At 33.8% G+C, this 22,425-nt stretch overlaps 6 protein-coding genes across 8 annotated transcripts; 3 read left to right on the top strand and 3 right to left on the bottom strand.

Annotated features, from left to right (window-relative positions):
- Positions 1-799: 799 nt before the first annotated feature.
- Positions 800-1,858, top strand: LOC113790279 (ethylmalonyl-CoA/methylmalonyl-CoA epimerase-like). Its single transcript, XM_027339927.2, has 2 exons — positions 800-1,250; positions 1,307-1,858. The coding sequence occupies exons 1-2, from the start codon at positions 1,174-1,176 to the stop codon at positions 1,743-1,745; spliced, it is 516 nt and encodes a 171-aa protein (XP_027195728.2). The 5' UTR covers positions 800-1,173; the 3' UTR covers positions 1,746-1,858.
- Positions 1,771-4,831, bottom strand: LOC113790231 (uncharacterized). Its single transcript, XM_075824580.1, has 2 exons — positions 4,658-4,831; positions 1,771-4,593 (listed from the first exon to the last, which is right to left on the bottom strand). The coding sequence occupies exon 2, from the start codon at positions 4,566-4,568 to the stop codon at positions 1,887-1,889; it is 2,682 nt and encodes an 893-aa protein (XP_075680695.1). The 5' UTR covers positions 4,569-4,593; positions 4,658-4,831; the 3' UTR covers positions 1,771-1,886.
- Positions 4,832-7,471: 2,640 nt separating this feature from the next.
- Positions 7,472-13,565, top strand: Tep2 (Thioester-containing protein 2). Of its 2 annotated transcripts, XM_027341473.2 has the most exons (9): positions 7,472-8,080; positions 8,141-9,635; positions 10,065-10,133; positions 10,193-10,346; positions 10,468-10,585; positions 10,647-12,457; positions 12,521-12,683; positions 12,750-12,893; positions 13,160-13,565. In XM_027341473.2, exons 1-9 carry the CDS (start codon positions 7,583-7,585, stop codon positions 13,403-13,405), a joined length of 4,698 nt encoding a protein of 1,565 aa, XP_027197274.2. In that variant the 5' UTR covers positions 7,472-7,582; the 3' UTR covers positions 13,406-13,565. The 2 variants fall into 2 exon arrangements, with proteins under 2 accessions (XP_027197274.2, XP_075680574.1); XM_075824459.1 differs by lacking the exons at positions 10,065-10,133; positions 10,193-10,346 and adding an exon at positions 9,715-9,925 and having other exon boundaries at positions 7,474-8,080.
- Positions 13,500-14,540, bottom strand: mRpL9 (mitochondrial ribosomal protein L9). The gene has a single exon (XM_027344426.2). The coding sequence runs from the start codon at positions 14,394-14,396 to the stop codon at positions 13,560-13,562; it is 837 nt and encodes a 278-aa protein (XP_027200227.2). The 5' UTR covers positions 14,397-14,540; the 3' UTR covers positions 13,500-13,559.
- An 85-nt stretch (positions 14,541-14,625) lies between these two features.
- Positions 14,626-16,569, top strand: Spt3 (Transcription initiation protein Spt3). The gene has a single exon (XM_027338123.2). The coding sequence runs from the start codon at positions 14,626-14,628 to the stop codon at positions 16,339-16,341; it is 1,716 nt and encodes a 571-aa protein (XP_027193924.2). The 3' UTR covers positions 16,342-16,569.
- Positions 16,570-17,352: 783 nt separating this feature from the next.
- Positions 17,353-22,409, bottom strand: LOC113797886 (alpha-mannosidase 2-like). Of its 2 annotated transcripts, XM_075824460.1 has the most exons (5): positions 22,165-22,409; positions 20,078-21,624; positions 19,845-20,022; positions 19,245-19,786; positions 17,353-19,184 (listed from the first exon to the last, which is right to left on the bottom strand). In XM_075824460.1, the coding sequence occupies exons 2-5, from the start codon at positions 21,499-21,501 to the stop codon at positions 17,558-17,560; spliced, it is 3,771 nt and encodes a 1,256-aa protein (XP_075680575.1). In that variant the 5' UTR covers positions 21,502-21,624; positions 22,165-22,409; the 3' UTR covers positions 17,353-17,557. The 2 variants fall into 2 exon arrangements, with proteins under 2 accessions (XP_075680575.1, XP_075680576.1); XM_075824461.1 differs by lacking the exon at positions 22,165-22,409 and having other exon boundaries at positions 20,078-21,672.
- Between the last annotated feature and the right edge of the window lie 16 nt (positions 22,410-22,425).

The following is a 22,425-nucleotide window of genomic DNA, read 5'->3' as shown; positions in this document are numbered from 1 at the left end:
ATTAATAAGAATGTTTTTTTTAAATCATATCTAAATGAAAATATTTTGGTTTTAAATTTTTTTTTCTGTAATCAATCTATATACAAACAAAAACACACACAGGGGACATTATTATTTTTTCATTAAAGGGCAAGCATTTTCATTGAAAACATCGAGTAGATTTTATTTTATTTTTTGGTTGATTGAATAATCCGTTGTTTACAATATAAAAGAAATAGTTAGACAAAATTGTGTCTGATAATAATAAACATCCTAATATACATCCTTGGTTAACTAAATTAAATGCTTCTACGTTCAGGATATATACAAGTCAGATAATATATTTGATTGAACAATTGTTGATGATATATATAGAATGTTTATTGGAAAAAAAGAGAAAAGTAGCAGCAAGAAAAAAAAGTCCACAAATTTTTAATGATATATATTTTGAACAATGTAAATTACACAATCCATAATAGAGACAATAGCTACGACGTTTCAAAAAAAAAAAGAATAGAAATTTAGAATACCAAAATGTTTCAAAATACACACTTTGAATCATCAGACGAATTTCATTTGAAATTAAATGATCTGTACAGTGATTTTATTGTCTTCCGATAATAATGATTAGTCAATTGGTTGTTGTGGTTATCTTGTTGAATGATAATGATTCGGCATAGAAAAAATCGAATCATTTTTGATTTATCTATAGATAGATAAAAAAATATTCTTCTGGATCGATCATGTTTGGTTTTTTTTCAATTGACATTTTTATCTCAAAAAAAAATTAAAATTAAAATTTTGATAAAATCCTCTTGATACCTTTCAAGTACAACGTTACAATGCATGCTGATGGCAAAAAAAAAATTGACGATGCGTACGCGAATGTATATCAGATCGATATAAACAACATTTGATCAAGGATATCTCGTTTTTTTTTCATTCAATTGGCAATTTAAGATAAGAACCATAACCTGATAAAGATAATTTCATCGAATAAAATTCAAGTCATGATTAAACATCCTAAAAGACGTTTCGAAAAAATACTCAATTTGGCACATCGATATTTCGTTTATACATCGGTAGCATTTACATTGGTCACTACTGGATTTATTGGTGTTCGATTCTATCATCATTTTAGATTAAGACAGGAACAGAAAAGACTTCAAGCTATCGAACAGCAACAAAAACAAAATGCTGAGAATTTATTCGAAAAATTTGCTGATATCGATGATGTGCCAAAAAAGATTGCCACATCAAACTTTTAAACGGTAATATTTTAAGAAATATTGAGAATCATTGCCATTAAAACATAACGATTGTACAGATATAATAATTCTAACAGTAGCGGATCTTCATGGAAGATTTTACGCCTCAATCACATAGCCATCGCCAGTAAAACTATCGAAGAATCGTCAACATTGTACAAGGATAAATTTCGGATGGAAACTTCGGATAAACATGCTCAACCAGATCACGGTGTCAATACTATGTTTGTTGATTGTGGTAATACCAAAATCGAACTTCTCGACCCGATAACCGATTGCAAAAGTCCAATCGAAAATTTTTTAGATAAAAATCCTACAGGTGGCATTCACCATCTTTGTTTCGAAGTAGATAATCTTGATGCCGCTTGTCTTGATTTACGTCAGCGTGGTTTACGTTTATTATCGGATCGTCCGAAAATTGGTGCTCATGGCAAACCTGTTATATTCTGTCATCCAAAAGATTGTTCCGGCGTACTCATTGAATTAGAACAGGCTTAGATATTAGTCAAAAAATAAAACAAAATTGGAATGCCAACTATTTTATTTGTATCATATAATTAATCGGATAAATAATAAATTCATTAAAGTAAAATATCAAATTCATATGATAATAGGAAGCAAACGAAAGCGAATCACGATTTAATCGCAAAGAAACAGATCCAGAATGCCTTCATTGCTGGCCAAATCGAAATGATAATCATGATTCGATGCTGGTGGAGATAAACGAAGAAATGGTAAATGACAATCCGGTATGACTAAATCATCGATATCAACTTTGATTTGTACTTGAGAAAACGGTTGTCTAGTAGTGGCCATTATTGTTATTTCTTCTGGTTGATCAACTATTGAGGTTGTTTCTGATTCGGTTGAATCTTCATCTCTATTTCGACATTCAGACGTTTTTGGGAGTGATAGGATTTCATCTTTTATTTCAGTAACCAACGAGTATGATGTCGACGCAGTAATATTGGATGATGATGATGATGATGATGAGGATTTAATGGTTTTTGGTGAACTTTTCGTTGCATAAACCGGTCCACTTGACGGCGTTAAAATGCTTTGCGATTGTGAATGTTGAGCATTGTTTTCATCTTGTTCCATTTCGAATTCCATTTGTTCATCAGTATTTTCTGCTGTTTCCTGGGTTTTGATTTCATCTTTCATATTATTGAGATCTTTCGAGTCTTTGGACTGTGAATCATCGGATTGTTGATTAATATCAGTCATCGAATTACTGCTACTATTTTTGCGATCTTTTCGGCCAGCTCGAGTTGTTATCGATGATTCCTGTGTGAATTTGCTGGATGATGTGGTTCGAGCAGTTGGACAGAAAAGATGATGTTGAGCTGCTCGACGAGGCGATAGATGTCGAGATGGTAGTACTGGTGCCGATTCTTTTTCTTTTTTTCTTCGGTTCTTTGCAGCTTCCTGTTGTTTAGACGTTCGATTTGAACCTTTTCGTGTTGCTTTCGTTTTGCTATTGCTTATGATCTTGTTATTTGATGACACATCTTCAGGCTTATTTACCTCATCCATTGTCATACCAGTCTCTTCAAGTATTTTTTGTTCCAAAACCAACCGATCTTTTTCATGCACAATCGGTTGATTACGTTGAGCTTCAATTCGTTGTGATTCAATAAGCCGTTTGAGATGCGCGTATTTTTTTCGTTTATATGCTGGAATAGAATTTCCATGTTCATGATGTTGATCAAATTCATCCTTATTATCGTCATCATCAACATCATCAAAATCATCATCGAATTTCTGATTGACAATCATGACATGAGCTGGTCCATTCTCGGATTTTAAATGAATTTGATTGCATGAACCACGTTTACGAAGCATCTGAATTTGACGCAAAGATTTTTGATACTCACTATAATCATGAATGTTCTCCAATCCAAGTTGATTAAGACTGGATATATGTTCAGCCTGGGAACTATTATCATCGTTGACCTGATCATCGTTTCGTTGGTCAGATCGATCCATTGTTTCGATACGCATCTTGGCACCGGATGGTGCCTGTATGACCATCAAATTACAATCTTTTCCAAACATTCGACACAATTCATCATGTGTACAGTACATATAACGTTTGTGATTCGAATATTGTTGCTCATCCACAATGTTTATCAATGATTGTTTCGACCAACTTAGATGTTCATCAAGTTCCATTTCTTTGATGTCCAATTCGATGAGTTCATCTTTAAGTGACAAAAGACGTTCTGTTACTTCTCGTGCATTGCAACCAGGTCCACCGCCAAGCCATTGAATCGAATTCTTTGATTTCTTTTCGATCAAACCGATACCTTCCAAAACATTCGTGATATCGTAGATTCGACGTTTTTGTCGTACTTCAAGTAGATCAGCAGCCGATTTTAAATCAAGTACACCATTCTTCGATTCTTGCAACAGCGTAACAAAACGAGTGGTCAATAGACCTAATGATTTTTCATGTCTGGTCGTTGCTAGACCACATCCATTGTTTGTGTCTGAATATGACGAGCGTTGATCAAGATCGACAACCGGGAAATTTTGCATATCTTTTTTTATGTTTAAAAACGCTCGTTGAGGTGGTAACATCAGAATTGATTGTTGACCATTATTCTGATTAGTATTTGGCAATGTAGGCGATATAATCGGTGATGATGAACCAGTACTCGATACCGATATGAATGATGTAGATAGAGCTAGCGTTGATTGTTGTTCGGATTGTTGCTGATCTGGCTCAGAAATTATTTGTACATCACTCGTATCGGCCACATTATCATCGCTGGAATCCAACTGAATGGTTGGAATAAAGATATTCGATGGTTTATTCTCATATTCATCAAACTGTTTATTATTGGAAGCATCCATCTCAAGATTGATGCTAATTTCTGGTTCATGAACCATATTATCTATAGATCCGGATATTTGATTGTTCTGTTCTCTGTTAGTATCTATTTGGTTTGTAGTACATGGATCTTGTTGTTCAATTTGGTCTGTTTTTTCCCAACTTACAGCAACATTATCCGTTGAGATGGGCGATTGTTCGGTTTTAAGTTCTTCATTTGGCTGTAATTCAGTTAATACTGGAACTGTTTCGATTTGTTTGATTTCGTTAGATTGATCATTGTTTTCAATAATATTCATGACATTCGTTAATAATGATGATGATTCGGTTTCAACAATTGACAATGGTTCAATCGATGATTGTGTTTGAACAACTGTTGTTGATGGTACATCATTATCATCATCATCACCAATATTGATTAATAATGATTCGTCTACAATTAGTTCTTTATTATCATCATTATCACACATTTGGCTATCGTCCATGATTCTTGTTCAAAATAATAAATCCCTTTCAATATTACCAACAGACACATTATTATAAAAATCATTTGAGTTAATTCGCAAAATATTACCCTTTTTTTTGCAGAAATTCCAATAGCAAAATAAAATAAAAAATCAAAATAAGATGTTCGTTTTAATAGAATTGATTATCAAACTGGGCACTTCTCGCGCCGCTCACCGTTTACCGAATTTCGCTATTTTTTTTTTTAACAACCGCACACACACCATTCCAAGTTTGTTTGTTTTTTTTTGGCAGCATTATACATCAATACAAATATATAAATTTTAATGATTCCTTTTGGTAGTGGCAAACAAAACACATACATTTATAATGGGAAAAAAATTATCACACACACACACATGCAGAGAGAATACTATTCCGCTAATCCGATTCAAATAATGTAGTGGTACGTTTGGATACATTATTTTGCTACAATATCAAAATCAATGCATGCCAGTCAACAAAAAAAAAAAATCATTTGAAAATCAACTAAATCCAAAAAATTAACCTTTCATAGATGACAATCATCATCAATTTGAACGAAGAGTTATTTTGGCAGAATGAAAAAAAACCGGATATAATTTAAACGGATTCATAAACAACGAATTTGATGAAACGATGATGATGAAGGTCGTAAATTGAAATTTTTGAGAATATTTTCATGTATCGAAGGTCCATAACGAAACAAATTCGTTATGATAAATCTCCCACTTTTGATATCGTTGACAAAAAAAAAAATATGTAGGTTTCCATTCACTCGTTGTTGGTTACATATCCAAAAAAAAAACTATATTTGGAATAAATTTTTTTTGTTGATTTTGAATTGTTTTTTAAAAGATACAAAAAAGAAACCAAAAATTTTCAATTCAAATTCTCAATGACAGCTTATAGACTAGCCTTCTTTTCCTTTTTTTTTTAAAAAAAAATCTTCAATTTAAAAAAAGAAAACAAACATCTTTTAATGTCATAACTATACATCATTCATTCATTCATTCATTCACATCTTCGTTTTGTTCAGACATCAATTTTCTATTGTTCTTCACTGTATTGCAATTCACATACTTTATCATCATCATCGTCGTCCGCATCAATTCGGCCACATTAATAGGCTTTAGGTCAATACTAAGCTTTAAAATATTACCTCGAATCAAATAAACAACCATACCCAACTTATAAAGATAGACTAGGTCATTAGGGTAACGGAGAGAAAACAAACCAGAAATATGGTCAACAAGAAAAATAGATGATAATAACCTAGATGTATAGAATCTAGTTTTTATCGTTTCTGACGTAAACATATAGATACAGAAACATATAGATATATAGATACATACACATAGATATCATGTCAGTTTCAAACTTTAAAATCTTTTTTTTTTTGCAACATTTCTCTTCCACTGTCTTCTCTCTTTTATTTTATCGAAGAAATTTCTCTTTTCAAAGTTTTTTTTGCGAATAAGAAATACAATAAGGCAGAAAAAAACCTGTCCATTCCCGTTTTAATATTCATCATCAATATGTTTTTGTTGCTGTTTTGTTTAAAAAAATTTTTCGAAAAAAAACTGTGAAATCAACATTTTTGTTTTTAAAATTCATTATTTAATACAGGTCGAAATTACCGTGAATTATTTATCCATGTTTTTTTTGTTTGTATGACTAATATTACCCTCGTGACATTTGTTTTTGTCGATTTGGACACGATCATAAGAATTTTTTTTTGTTAAACATTTGAAAATCTAATTGTGTGTTCATATTGGTGATCAAGGTATAAAACTTACCATAAGGAAAAATATTTAATAAACACCTGTTGTTATTGTTGCTCATTATTGTTTGTTTGTTGGTCGCAAACATCAATTTTGAAAAAAGAAGATGTCCATCGTCCATTCATTCATTTTTTTGTTATCAAAACATTGTATTGAATAAGCAAAGAAAATGATGGACAAAAAATAACTGTAACTCAATCAATCAATCAATATGAAAAATAGGTTAATGTTGAATCAATATATTTTTTTTTGTGTTTCTTTGAATGAAAATAAAAATAACTACTGTATGATTCTGATATCGGTGTCCACCCCCTCGATCTCTCTTAATTTGCCCATCAATTTTTGTACGATCCTTCAATAAGGTTTCCTTTTCAAGTTTAAATTGAATCAACAAACTTTTGTTTTTTTTATTCGGTGGCTTTAATGACAATATTCAATATCCATATATGTACATATATCAAATTTAAATGATGATGATTGATTCATCCGTGAAACATAAGTGAAAGTGTCTATTGAAATGAATGAATGAATGAAACAAGCTTATATATTGACGCCTACCATAAATTCATTCGAAATATTGACGGCCAACCAAATGTTTCAAACAAGCTAACCAACAATATGTGAATTTTCTTTTCAAATTCATTTCCATTCGTTTCAAACGTCATCGAATTTAATCAGTTTGATTATTTTTCTATGATCTATTTCTATGGTTGCCATTTTTTGAATGAATTTGATAAATTGATTTGATTTTTCCGTGAATCCTATTTTTTTTATTATTATTATTTCTCCTATTTACCAAACATCATTTATTCAGTTGATCATTGTTTGATCATAATAAGTGAATTCATTCATGCATAAGAAAATCTATTTGGTTTTGCCCAAAAATAATTTCATGTTTGAATGTTAAATAAAAAAGTGTGATAAACAAATCTATCAAATAACTTTGAAATGATAGATATAAATTGTCAATTCATCAATAAAAAATTATCCCGGAGATTAGGATTTTTTTCTGTTATTCATTTTTGTGATAACCATTCATTTTTTCTGTGCCATCGCAACAAACAAGCTATGAATAATTTGTTGAAACACATTTGTTGTTGCTAATCATTCATTGATTGCAACGGATATTCGAAATTTGTTGGAAATTTTTTCCAAATAAATTTGTTCGTCATTTTTATTTATTACTTTCATTACTGAATTCATCGAATAACGATATTGTTTTCAGGTCCAAAATGTGGACCAATTTTGTTCTGGCAATTTTGACTTTTATGTCAATTTTTCAATCAAATTTATCGGATCCAGTTTATACGATTGTTTCTCCATCAAAACTACGTCCAAATTCTGATTATCATCTTAGTATTCAACTTGAGAATACAACACAATCAGCATCATTCGATATTAGCATCAGTGGTCCATCCACACAATCCAATTTTAATCGAATTGATAGTACTGTCACAGTTCGACCATATGAATCTAGAATTATTAATCTTGAAATTGGCGAATGGGCCAAAGGAAACTATAAATTAATTGTTAAAGGTCGAACCGATGGTGAACCAAGATATGAATTTGCTAATGAAACTGATTTGGAATTTGATTCAAAATCTTATTCGATTTTTGTACAGACGGATAAAGCCGTCTATAAACCCGGACAAATTGTTCGATTTCGTACCATCATTGTAAATCCATCATTAATACCGAATCTGGCCGGTAGTTTGGATATATTCATAAAAGTAAGTTAATTAATAATACAAATCTATTATATTTCGATATAAATTGCATGCTTGAAACAGGATCCGAAAGATAATCTAATTAAACAGTGGAAACGAATATTTACTCATCGTGGTGTTGTATCCGAACAATTTGCTCTTTCTGATCAGCCTCCTTTGGGTGATTGGACAATTAGTGTCGAAGTTGCCGGTGGACAAAAATTAGAAAAACATTTTTCTGTTGCGGAATATGTTCTTCCTACATTTTCAGTGGATGTATTGTTACCACCTTATGCCACTTACAATCGTTCAGATGTTGTGGCTACTGTGAAGGCCACATATACTTATGGCAAGCCAGTTCGTGGTGATGTTACCCTTACTGTTCAACCTTTACTTCGTCATTCATCTATTACATTTCGCCCGTTGGAACAATTTCAAACAAAAATACGACTTGGAGCGGATGGTAAAGTAGACATTCCAATTAATATAGTTCGTGATATGAATCTTAGAACCGATTTCTTCGATCGTGAAATCGAGTTCTTTGCCCTGGTCGAAGAAACGTTAACGGGCCGAAAATATAACAAATCATCCGTTCTGAAAATCTATCATAAAGAGGTCAAAGTTGAAATGATTAAAACAGCAAAAACGTTTAAGCCTGGATTGAAATATACCGCTTTCATTAAAGTTGCCTATCAAGATGACACTCCTGTAGATAACGATGGTCCGCCGGTCATTCTTAGCTATGGATATTCACATCACGAAGATGAATGGAATAATACGATCAAAAAAGTTCCACATAACGGTATTATTCAGATTGATTTTTATCCACCTAAGGAAAAGGGAAAGATTGGTGTTATTGGATTGAGTGCAGAATATCGTGGACAAACCTATTTTCTAGAATCAATCAATGTTGCACAATCACCATCAATGAATTTTATTCAGGTGATCATGAAACAAGAAAATCCAGAACATGATAATATTTTCCAAAAGAAACCATTGCGCGTTGGTGATGAAATCACATTCATCGTGAATGCAACTGAACCATTCGATAATCTTGTATATGAAGTAATGGCCAAAGGTGATCTGGTATTGGCTCGAAATATTCGATCCGGACCACCTGGACGAACAATCGAACAGATTGTCATTACAATCACTCATCGAATGACACCCAAAGCTCGTCTTCTTGTTTACTATATACGCGATGGAAATAAAGAAATCGTAGCCGATGCGTTCAATTTCAATGTAGATGGTTCATTTAAAACACCGGTATCAATTTCATCAAACGTAAATCAAACTAAACCAGGCGGTTTGGTAGACATACAAGTACGAACTAAACCATCAGCTTATGTAGGATTACTCGGTGTTGATCAAAGTGTTCTGTTACTCAAATCTGGTTTCGATATCACCCAACAAGATGTATTAAATGAATTAGAATCTTATGATTCTGGCAATCAAAATCCATTTGATTTATATCCTAGATATTGGCCATGGTCGGCGGCTACAACTGCTGCAGATATATTTTCTGATTCAGGTGTAGTCATATTGACCAACAGTCTAGTTCATCAATATGAACACAAAAGTAAGTTACCTTTATCATTGTTCACTGCATGAACAACTTTCCTTTTCTTCATGAAAATTTCCTAAAAACACATCTCTAGTATATTTCGCTATGCCATTGGCCGCAACCACTGCTTTTACAAGAAATCTAGGTAGTCCTGGAATTGCTTTTGATGACGATAATCCTGCAGAACTAGAAATGTCACCGGTATATCGAAAAGGTGCACAAATGCCAACTCGGCAGTCAAAATCTGTGATTAAATTGAGAAAAAAATTTCCCGAAACATGGATTTGGTCTAATCTGACCTCTGAGTAGGTTTCTATTCATGAATTAGTAATTCTTTGCTTTCTTGCTTTCCACTATCTTTGCTGTCTTGATTGATTGATTGTCCATTGTTGTTACTATTGTGTGTTTGCATTTGTTTTTTTTAATCCCAACACATCATCACAGGAACAGGAAAACGAATTTTTTTTGCTGCTGATGGTGGTGGTATTATTGTTAATAATCAAAGACGTGGAGGTAATGGTCATCCTCAATTGGATTTAGAACATTAAAAAAACTAAATTTTATGTGTGTAGATTTGAAACCATTAGCTGCGATTCGATTGGATGATATGATACTCGAACATCGATTACAGCCACCCGATTTTAAATTGACACCAAAATCGGAATCACGAATTGTTTTGCGTAAAACTTTTCCCGAAACTTGGATCTGGGCTAATCTCACTACCGGGTATTTTTTTCGAATCAATTTTTTTCCTATTTGCTTGTTGTTGCAATGTTTTTCATTTGTTTTTTTTTCGCTAATTTGAACTAGAATTTATTTATTTTTTTTTTTGTATTTTCTACTTTAGCAATGATGGTCTAGCAAGATATTCGGATTCGATTCCCGATACTATCACATCATGGTATGTATCAGCATTTGCAGTTGATTCAATTACTGGTCTAGGTATTGCACCTGATGCGCTTAAGGTATTATTTAATCATCTTGTACTTTTGATTTGAATAATTTCGATTCTTAATTTAATGACAGATTAATGTGTTTCGACCGTTTTTCATAAAACTTTCGTTACCTTATTCAATAATACGTGGCGAATCAGTCTCTATTCAAGCAATTGTTTTTAACTATCAAAACAAACCAATCACAGCTGAAGTTGTAATGGAAAATCAAGCTGATGAATTTGAATTTACTAACGCTGCCAACGAAATTGAATTTGCTGGCGAACAAAATGTTCGTGAAAAACGGAAATCGGTTACGATTGCTTCTTACGATGGTGTTTCGGTCAATTTTCTGATAACGCCTAAAAAATTAGGATTTATCAATATTCGTATTCGAGCCAGTGCCGATTTGATTGGCGATGCTGTTGTACAGAAATTACTTGTCAAACCTGAAGGTCAAACTCAATACTTCAACAAAGCTATGTTTATAAACGCTGTGAATCAACAAGATCGAACATTGATCAAACGAAATGTTTCAATAGAAATACCACCGAATGCCGTTCCTGGTTCAGTTCGCATTATGGTTTCAGGTATCAGTGATATATTAGGTCCAACCGTCAATCATTTGGATGATCTTCTTCGTATGCCATATGGATGTGGTGAACAGAACATGATCAATTTGGTGCCAAACATTGTCGTCACCAATTACCTTGAACGTGTCAGACGCATGACAGAAGCAATACGTGCTAAAACCAAGAATCATATTGAAACAGGCTATCAACGTGAATTAACTTATCGACGTGATGATGGTTCATTCTCGGCATTCGGTCAATCGGATAAAGCCGGTTCAACTTGGTTGACAGCGTTTGTTACTAAAACATTCATACAAGCACGACCACACATTGATGTGGACAATGCTATTATCACAAAATCGATTGAATGGTTATTGACACGACAACGAAAAGACGGAAGTTTTGCTGAATACGGTGAAGTTCACAACAAAGCACTTCAAGGCGGTTCTGCCATCAAACCTAGAGCAGCTGACGAAAGTGAAGATGCCGAAACTAATGATAATGCCGGTGCATTAACAGCTTTCGTATTGATTGCAATTCTTCACGAAACAAAATCTGATCCAATTCGCGTTCGTCATGAATCAGCTTTACAACGTGCAGCTGATTTTGTTTATTCACGTGTATCCAGTTCAACTAGTCCATATGAAGTTGCCATCGGGAACTATGCCTTGCATCTGGCCGATTCGCAACATAAAGATGTGGCTCATAAAAAAATGATGGCCATGGTTAAACAAGACCCAGATTCTTTGATGTACTGGTCGATACGATCCGATCAAGAACAGAACAAAACAAGTGATCGGTTGAAAATTGTTGCATCGGATTATCTACTCTATCCGAATGCTGTCGACATTGAAGCCACTTCATATGCTATACTTACAATGGCTTTACGATCCGAAGTTGATCAAGCTATTCCGGCACTTCGTTGGTTGATTTCAAAACAAAATTCCAACGGAGGTTTCTCTAGTACTCAGGATACCGTTATCGGATTGCAAGCATTGGGTGCCATTGCCGAACGAATCTCTACTGCCACCGTCAAAATGGCAGTGAATATCAAACATGGAAATGCTAAAGATGGTGATTTGAGCACTAATCCTGGTCCACAACAAGTCTTGTATTTTAATACGGATAATGCACTTGTACTTCAACAAATTCAATTGGATTCAGAAAAAACAGAATGGGTTCAATTAGAAGCAGCTGGATTTGGTACAGCCATTATTCAAGTATCATACCAATACAATCTAGCTGTGTCGGCGGAAAAACCGGCTTTTTTCCTAAATCCACAGAAAGATAAAACATCGACAGAAAATTATCTCCAACTTAGTATTTGTACTTAGTAAGTTTTTATTGTTGATGATTCTGGTTTCACTTGAAACTAATTTCGTTCATCATTTTATAGCTACAAGGAAGGTAATTCGACCAACATGGCTGTTATGGAAGTTGAATTACCATCAGGTTACAATGCAGATGTCGATGCATTGCCCGCAGCTACTCGAGCTAAAGAAGTGAAACGTGTTGATACAGCAAATAATGATGGCACTGTCATTGTTTATTTTGATAGGGTAAGTGATCCAGTAATTTGATCAATTATATCGGTCGTTCATTTCTGATCCTATCCTACATATTAGGTTACGCGTGATGAACTATGCATTACTGTACCAGCACATCGAACTCATCATGTTGCAAATAATAAACCAGTTCCGGTTACTATCTATGATTATTATGATCGTTCCAAATTATCAAGAATATTCTATGAACCAACTCTAGTGACGGTAAATGAATTGGCTGCCGGTGAATCTGTTTCCTCTTTTTCGACAACTACTCCTCTGTCCACTATTTCTGAATGAATTTTTTTCCAACAATGCCAACGTTGCGCATTTATTTTTCAACTTTCTGCATGATTCATTTTCGTTTCCTTCAATTTGGAACTTATTTTCTCTATTAGCTTTTAGACATTCTATCTATCGTTTTTTTCACATTTCTTTCTTCTCTATCAAAATAAATGAAACCAAATTAATCGAAATATTATATTTGACAGTTTTGTGATATTTGTCCACAAAATGAAATCGAATGTCGGGCTCGTTGCAGTCAGCGTCAAAGTCAACGACAACAACGACAACGTAATGATGAATACAGCAGGTCAGGTACTACTTCGTTTGATCGTTATGGTGAACGGGAATGGGAAGATGGCACAAATCATTCTTCAAATCCAATTCGATCAGCTATCCTCATCAATGTTATCCTTATAACATTTACTACGATCTTCAATTTCATTTACTTATAAGCCAATCGTCTAAAGATGATCCTGTTTGTCAACTGAATCTGGTCATTTTTCATTCTCTCACTCACTCCCTCTCATCATTTAATTTTAAATAATATAAAAATTTTTATTATTATTAATTTGTATTCGAATTCAAAAACAAATAAACAAACAAATATTATGATTCGTTTACTAAATTATATTCATCTTCTTCCAATGCATCTTTGCATGGCATTGATTCTAACAATTCTTTCTGTTCATCTAAAAGTATATGACGTGGTTTTCGATTCCAATTCAATCGTAATGTATGACCTTTATGGTGAAGCAGACATCTTACGTTAACCGTTTCACGATTATTGATTGTAACTGTTACGGCAAAATCTTTGCCCTGTTTACCTTCAATATCTGGTCCATTGATCGGAGTATCAGGTAATCGAATACATTCTTCAGGAACCAAATAACCTGCAGCTCGTAATCCTATTCTAACATGACATGGCTTCAATGTCCATGGATGTTCATCATTCATAACAACAATTATAACATCATTCGCTAATTTTTTCAATGTTGGTCCAACGAATGCTGACGAAGGTCCAACACGATCTTTCGAACCAGCTTCGATCAGTTGCTTAAATTTATTCAAATTATACGGTGAAGCATACACAGCTCGATTTGAACTTAACAATGAAAAACGGCCATAATCACGCTCCACTTCAACTATATCACCAGGTACACCGATTTCATCGACAGTTTCTAATAATATAAGTTTTAATTTTGATTCTTCAATTTTTTCACTATCTTCAACTTCTTCGTAGATGAAATCGGCCACCGGTCTAGGTTCACGAAAATGTGGTCGATCTTTCAAAAATGGCCCGACAATCAGCGGACTGATCAACGATGGTTGAGAGGGAAGACGAACCTTACGTTTTAAGATGACCACAGATCTTCGAGAAACTTGATTGCATGAACATTTTATAAGTAAATTAGTTCCAAGATGCGGGATTAATTGATGGAACATGTTGACAATGATATCATGTGGTTAATTATCACAAATGTGTTTGATGAATACGTTCTACGTGAACGGTGCAGTACATGTTTTCGTAAAAAATTTCAGTCGGTCTGTCCAACTGCAGACATTTTCTCCTTTTCTTTTTGTTTTCATTCGTTTTGACCATCGTATTTGAGCCGAGTGTTTTCATTTGTAAATAACATTGTGCGCTTGCTTATCTTGATTAAGATTGTTTTTCATGGCTAAAAATATCACTACGAATGCGAAAGAATCATCGGCCAACACTTCAATTCGAACTAATTCAGATCAGTCATTTGCATCAAGCAGTAAACAAAACGTAAAACGTGCCGTTGCCAAACGTATCATTTTGAATCCATCTTCCGATGCAACATTCACTGATCAATCTAATTCAAAATGTCAGCAAAATTGTCGAACGAAAAAATCAACAAGGTCAAATCAATCTTCATCAGTGACCAATGGTCATAGAATAATCTCCTACATGGAAGAAATTCGTCGAATGATGCACGCTTTCGGCGATGTACGTCAGCCATTAATCGAATCGGCTCGTATGATCGAATCAATTGTTCGCCATCAGATGACCATGCTTTTGTTGGAAGCTCAACGTGTAGCCCAAATGCGTCATTCACAGTCATCGTCGACGACAAACACATCTCGAACACATATCAGTGTTGAAGATTTTATTTTTCTTCTCAAACATGATCGACATCGTTTGGCCAAATTGATTCGATATTTGAAATTCAAAGATATGAAACTTAAAGTATTATCATCTTCATTGGTAGATAGCAAGGAAAAATCAACAAAACAATCGAAAATTTCCAAATCACAAATGGAATCCTTATATAACGATGTCAAAAGTGAATTACAGGCCGATGATTCTGACGAATGGAATTGCCTGCCCAACGGTCAAGGCAATGTTTGTGATGGCGAAAGCAAATCATCAAGTTCATTCGAAACATCATCATCCACCTTAGTAAACAATATACCCATACATCAGACAAATGCATCTACCAAACGAGTTAAATCTTGTCAGGAAATTCTTCGATCAGTTATTCAGACACCACAAAATTGTTGCGAAATGGAACGATTATTGTATCATCATCCCGATGTCGCCATTGATCTGATTGATGATTATACTTTTGCTCGCAATCGTCGACTTAGTGAATTTACTGAACATATGTCCGTCAAAGAATACCTTTACTATCAATCATGTCGATCGGTAACATTTTTTGGTTCGTCAACTGGTTCACAAACGATATCAAATTCAATGTTCCAGAAATTTCAGGACTGGATACTTGGTTCATTTGACGAGGTTGATCGACTGGAATTGAAGCCCAATTCACTTGGATGGGAAATTGTACAATATTTTGCTCACGAAACTGTTGCTATTCTAGTCGAATTGGCTTTGATGGTTCGTCATGATCAAAACCGTCGTGTTTCCAGGCCAGGTATCGATGGCGGTCGTCCACTTTATCCTACAACAATCGAATCACAAGCAATGTCCACAAAACGAATACGGCGAGAATTATCAATGGAATCAAGATCAACAGATTCGGCTGCTAAAGTATCCAAATGTGATCCAATGATGAATCAGATTAATTCTTTTCATTCAATCTCGACTAACAATTTGAATGGTTTGCAAAAGTCAAAATCCAACGAACAATTCGTAGCAGACATTTTGCGTCGAACATCTGAAAAGGTAATGGCTTTTCAAACGGCCTCTACATCGACAAACAACGCGTCAACAAATACTGATATTCAATCCTTACCTCATCAAAAAATGAAGAATCTTTTTGGCGCCATAACTCCAGAACAAATATTAGAAGCAATGCGTAGATTCGAATCCGGCTCAAATGTTTTTAATCGTTTTCAACGTTGTCATGGCTGGTTGTTTGCACAAAATCGTCGTAACCGAATACTATGTTTACAATGTTAGTCAAGCTCTACAAATAACTAACGTTTTTTTTATTTCATCAACCGATTCCTGTGATATCGATCAACAAATTTCATAAATCATCAACACCAAAAAAAAACATTATTTATTTAACCATTTTATCATTTATTCATTAATGACTGAATGTTTATTCGATTTTGTGAATTCATTTGTTTTTCAATTATTAAATTTAATTAAATTAATAAATTTGGTTCTACAATATAAATTAAACTGATTTTGCTTGTGAATATTGTAGTTGTTTAGATTGATTAGAGAATGGGCCGACGTCGTTGTAGTCATGATCGTAGTCGCCATCGTAGTAAATCAAGATCTTCCTCCCGTTTAGATGAAACAGATTCTCCTCATGGATATGTTTTATATTATATCGATCTATTACGATATCTTCTATATATTTCGGCATTCTTAATTCTTTTGAATTCATTTCAATTGTATGCCGATGATTTTCTCGGAGTATATCGCAAAAACAAAAAATCGTCCGTACCAACTTCAACATTTTTCTTTCTTTCCGGTAGTTTAATCGCTGTCAGTATTATCTATTCGTTTCGATACGATGGTCTCGTCTATAAACTATTCATATTCAACTGTATCATTCTATCCATATTGTTTGGACGATGGATTTGTGCACCGAGTTACTCTGGCGAAAGTTTATTTCGTTTGGTGCCCTATTATTCGGCTTTTATCATCTCACTTATCATAATTCTAATGGTTATGTTCCGATTGAACGATCTGACTGTTTGTCCGGGTCGACGACAAAAACCAATCAAGCATTGTCATAGCCATAAGAATAATGATTTATCTGACGATAATAAAACCAGCCACAGACATTTTCACCGTCATCATCATCACCGTCGTAGTTGTCGTTCGAAAAAAAGTGAACGAAATTCTAGACGGAAAAGTAGGGAAACATCATCATCTCCGGATTTGACAAAAGTAACTATGCCGAGCGAAACAAACACATCTAATGAAACCAGCGATAAAATAACAGTTGAAACACAAACCTCAGAAAAAAATTGAATAATTTTTTTTTTAATTTGCAACAGTTAAAAAATAATTGACAAAAAAACTAATATTGATCGTGAATAAAGTCATAAATAGAACAGTGTGTATAACAATGTGCAGTGAGTCAGCACCAAAGACTAGGTCAAAAAATAAAATTATCATTATCAAAAAAAAGTTAACCCTTTTTTGCATGATAATTTCATCGTGTTATACGATATAATCGATACGATAATAATTGCATTGGCCCGATATTAATTGTTTGATTTAACGGAACGGTTTGATTCGAATGATGAAACCAAGACATTCCATTCATTAGCTCGATCTTTGGCTCTAAACGTTCAACAATTTCTTCGGACAAATACTTTGATAAATTGACCGTATAAGTAGAATTAGACGTTTGAAGGCATTTAGAATCACAAGATAAAGCTGTACGATGTAACCAAAGACTAAATTGACGATATCGAGAGATTGATCGTCTTAAATTTAACAAATGTAAATCACATGGTAATGAGGATTGTAATAATTTAAGTTTTGATGAAGAAATCTTGTTTATCGGTGGCCGATCATCGTCGATTTGCTTGGTAGTCAAACCTATAATCGGATTCAATAATGTCTGCGATTCAAACATCATTCCACTCGTCAACGTTGGACTTGAATTTGTCTTAATTGTTGTTGGTTCCAACATTAACCGAAATATTTCGCGAGTTTGACGATTGTCAAGAACGCCTTGATTCAAACCACGAAAATCATCTTGCATTAAACGACGATCCAGGAATATTTCCATTGTTGATCTACGTAGACTTGTCACACCCAAGGGTTGGCCACTCATAGCAGTGAATCGATGTTCATTATCTTCAATCCAAGCGATCGTTGTAAGCGGGTAAACATTACCTTGTAATGGTATTTTTGCATAACGCTTTCGCGCAATCATTTGTAATCCATTTAAATCGGTATAAAATCGATCACCATTATCGATTTGAGGTATTTCGAATCGAATCAACAATTCACGATTAGCTCCTTGTTTACCTTGCAGATGAAATTCGGTTTGCATTTCAACTGTTGGTCGTCCACGATATAAACTAAATCGAATATGCACAGGATATGGTTCCTCAATCATCCATTCGTAACGAGATTCGAGGTTTCCTATTGTAACTCGAATCTTTGGCTTATTCGTCCATTCAAGTGGAACTGGATTTTGATCATCTGGCAAAAATATGTAAGCACCGGATTTTTGAACATTTTTTCCACCAGATTTGGTACCAAAAGTCAATATCGTCATTTTTACATCAATAGATATCCATGATTTTGTCTGAAAATTATAATAGCTCCAAGATTTCAATAGACCGTTCATTGATGTTGAATCGAAAGTCAAACGGATTAGTTCGTTTTCGATGGTCGTATTGGGAGCCGATGATATGAGTGACAGAACGTGATAATCGAATGGTTTTTTCGCTACCATCGAATCTCGATGAGAATTATAAAGTGTAACGAAGCTTTCATGTTTTTCATGATGTCGATAGCTACCACTATCAACCGGTGAACATCGGCAATGACCGAAACAATATTGTCGAAGTGAAATAGGTCCAAGTTTAGGTTGAAAACAAATTTCACGACGTTTTTCTAATGGTTCGCTGGATGGATGCAAATCTCGCCATTGATGATTGATTTGTATGATTTTGATTGAAACATCAGGATTCGAACTATCAACATCGTTTGATGTTAAACACCAATCGGGCATGCTAAAATTGTCAGTAGTCCAATGGATATCGAAACAGAATACCTGAGTGTCAAGCGTCCAGCCCAGACTATTATACAAGATAAAATACCTATGAATCAATCAAAAAAAATTAGAATAATCAATCATAATGATCATAATTTATAATTACTTTCGTGTCTCCGGATTTAGAAGAAATGAATGTTTTCGAATAGGAGACTGGATATTCACAAAAGTGTGCATGAATTCCAATTCAGGGATCGAATGATTTGTTATCATCGATAAAGATGATGTAGCTACCTTTTGTAAAATTTGAAATGATCGCAACATTCTATTGGCATAATCAACGACAACAGAATCTTTGGCAGTTCCAGTAATACCGTCATGATGCTGGAATAATGCTAGATTTTGTCTGGCGAATGTCAATTCATATGTCAAATGCTCGAATGGATCATGATTAATGGTTACATTGTTATTGAGAATGATGTTGGCCATGGAAAAAAGAATTTCGACAGCTCTTGAATGACTAGCAAGTATGCGTTCGAAACGTTTGTAAAATGGTTTTGAAGTATAATAACCACTCCAATAATGATCATCACGATCAGCATAAGTAAAAAAATCGCCCACTAATGTCGGAAACTGCTCCGTTTGAGATAATTGTCCATCATTAGTTAAAATTGAATCGAAATAATCGTTCAATGTGGCAAATTTAATCTGTTTGTAAATGATAATAATGACAATAAATACGAACATCTCACATTTGGCAACAAACCTCGACATTGAATTCCGATCGTGAATTCAAAAAATGCATTATACGGCGATAATTATCGTATTGATTTCGCCATTCTTTGATGTCATCATACCGAAAATCATCACCAAGTGGAACTAACAAAGAATTAGTTCGATACAATAAAGATTTCTTTCGATATTGATCTAACAATGTCTTAGCCCTATAACAAAATTACAGAAATTATTTTAAATTTAAAAAATGAATCGACCTTTTACCTTTCTTCTACATTAGCATCAGTAATAATTTGAGGATTGATTTTCCAAGGGCACTTTGGCTTAGCCAATCGTTTGAAATCAAATTGACAACAGACTTTCGGATCCGGACCACATGTGTGCGGAATGTCATACGAATAAAATGGTTCAACATGACAAACGATGTCTCCTTCATCATTAGATGTCGTGCTGGTTTGCTCCCAATATTGACGCCATCGAAATTCGAGTTGATGATTATGTGCTAGGTGTTTTTTGATCGAATAATGAACTCGTTGAACGACCATTGCTCGAAATCCCATCAATTTCAGCAAGTATGCCATCGTTGGTGACATTCCAAACGGATCAATTGCCCAGCCATGTTTTGGTCTCCATGTTTGGTGTTCACTATCGATATTATTTTCAAGCCATTCATGACCTTCAATCATTTGATGTAAGATTGACCAATAATGAGTATTGGCTTCATCGTTCATCACCCATCCACCGGTGACTATTTCAAAACGTTTTTCAATTATCAATCTACGTAACATTTCTCTGTGTGCATCGTTTGTCGTTTCCCACCAAGCCGATAGATAACTTGTTTCGGCCCATATAAATCGCATATCAGGATGTTGAGTCATAAATTCGACAGCATTAGTTAAAATATGTTGAGTTTGTTTTGAAAAATAAACATCAAATGTTTTGATCCAGCCAGGATCATTATGACTATGTGGTACAATGAACACTTTTAATTTCGGTTTCGGTTTTTGAAAATCTAGTTCTTCAATCTCTAATGGCCAGCCTTGTTTCCAAACACCACCATCAACATTATCGAATGGCATTTGTTCGTAAACTTGATGCATATCAATATCTGGAAAGAATTGTGCTTGAGAGGTAACTGATGGACAAATTTGTTTTTGATTGAAAACATCTTCAACAGAAATTTGGCTTTTTCGGAAAAAATCAATCAATTTATTTTGTTTATTATAAGTGGTGTTTGATCCGATCGTAATCACAATACTGTTACGAATTGAGTGCAATATTTCCCGATTCTCTTTCAAACTCATTTCAATTCGACGTAATTGTTCATTGATCTGTGCAGCTCGAATACGATGCGATGGATGTTCCGATATTGAACTTAATTCTTCGATGTAACGAATATATTCATTTTTTGTAGTCGATAAATCGGATGTTTTCGAAGACAAAGATGTATTGGATGATTGTATTAATACATTGAATTCACTGAACAAAAATACAATGATGAATAATATGATCAGGCAGACTATAATAAAATTAGACCATGATAATGATTGAAGAAGAATGAATCTTCGAAATCGTCGATAAAACCATTTCGAAATTGAACGATGTGATAATGATGATGGTTGATGATGATGATTATATGGTTGGGAAATTAGCGAGACATGAACATCAGCTTCCGCATCTTTTATCATTTTTTTTCCTTTTATCGCCCGCTATCAACAATGCACAATGAATGCGAAAAAAGCCAAAGAAATTGTGCAAACATACATCAACATTTATATTACATGTAACAAAACTTGAGTATACGGATTGTTCTAAAAATCGAAAACGATAATTTTAACCAAAATGAGGGTGAGTTATATTATGTTATCAAGCAAAATCAAAATCAAATAGCGAATCGACTTTAAATTGTTTTCGGATTAAAAAAAACAAGATTTACAAAAATATCAATTATGTATGTATAATCAGTAGCTCTAATTTGGTCATACCTTTAAAAATCTCGATATCTCTATAATAAATAGTAATAGATAATTTATTGCAAAAACAGAGCTAAACTTTTTATAACCTTATCAAACCTTATTATCGGTGTTCATGAAAAATGTGATCTAGTTTGTAAAAGGGAAGCATTTTCTTTATTATCATATCAATATAGGTTGATAAAATTAACCGTTTCTATGGGTGACATCATCAGATTGTTTCATAAATTCACGCCCGATAATAATTATCTAATTGATATAATTCTGTATAAAAATTATTCATTCAAATTCATGCTCACCAAACCGAACGCCGAACAGATTACAAGGATTTATGATTCATTTCATACAAATTGGAATTTTATATGATTGATTACTTACCTATATTCAAGTTATTGTCTATTGCAAGTTTGCATTTCATCCAACACTATTCAATTCCATCATCATTATTTTATTGGTCGAAATGAATATGCAAACAAACAACAGAAAAAATACGGTTGCTATTAGAATTTTGGAAAATTTTTAATGGCACAAAAACGCATATTTATTAGATCGTAAATCTTACATTTCTCATTTCAAATCTGATCATCAAGGTAATGATGATGATCATCATTGAAAATAAAATAAACAAGATTTAATTCG

The sequence above is a fragment of the Dermatophagoides pteronyssinus genome, unplaced genomic scaffold (genome assembly GCF_027571235.1).
Source record: "Dermatophagoides pteronyssinus isolate colony J.1.1.1.1 unplaced genomic scaffold, Derpt_VIB-CSIC_2022.12 sq0002, whole genome shotgun sequence".
Lineage (NCBI taxonomy): Eukaryota > Metazoa > Arthropoda > Arachnida > Sarcoptiformes > Pyroglyphidae > Dermatophagoides > Dermatophagoides pteronyssinus.
Note: the sequence above shows the minus strand (reverse complement) of the source record. Positions and strands in the feature narration are given on the sequence as shown.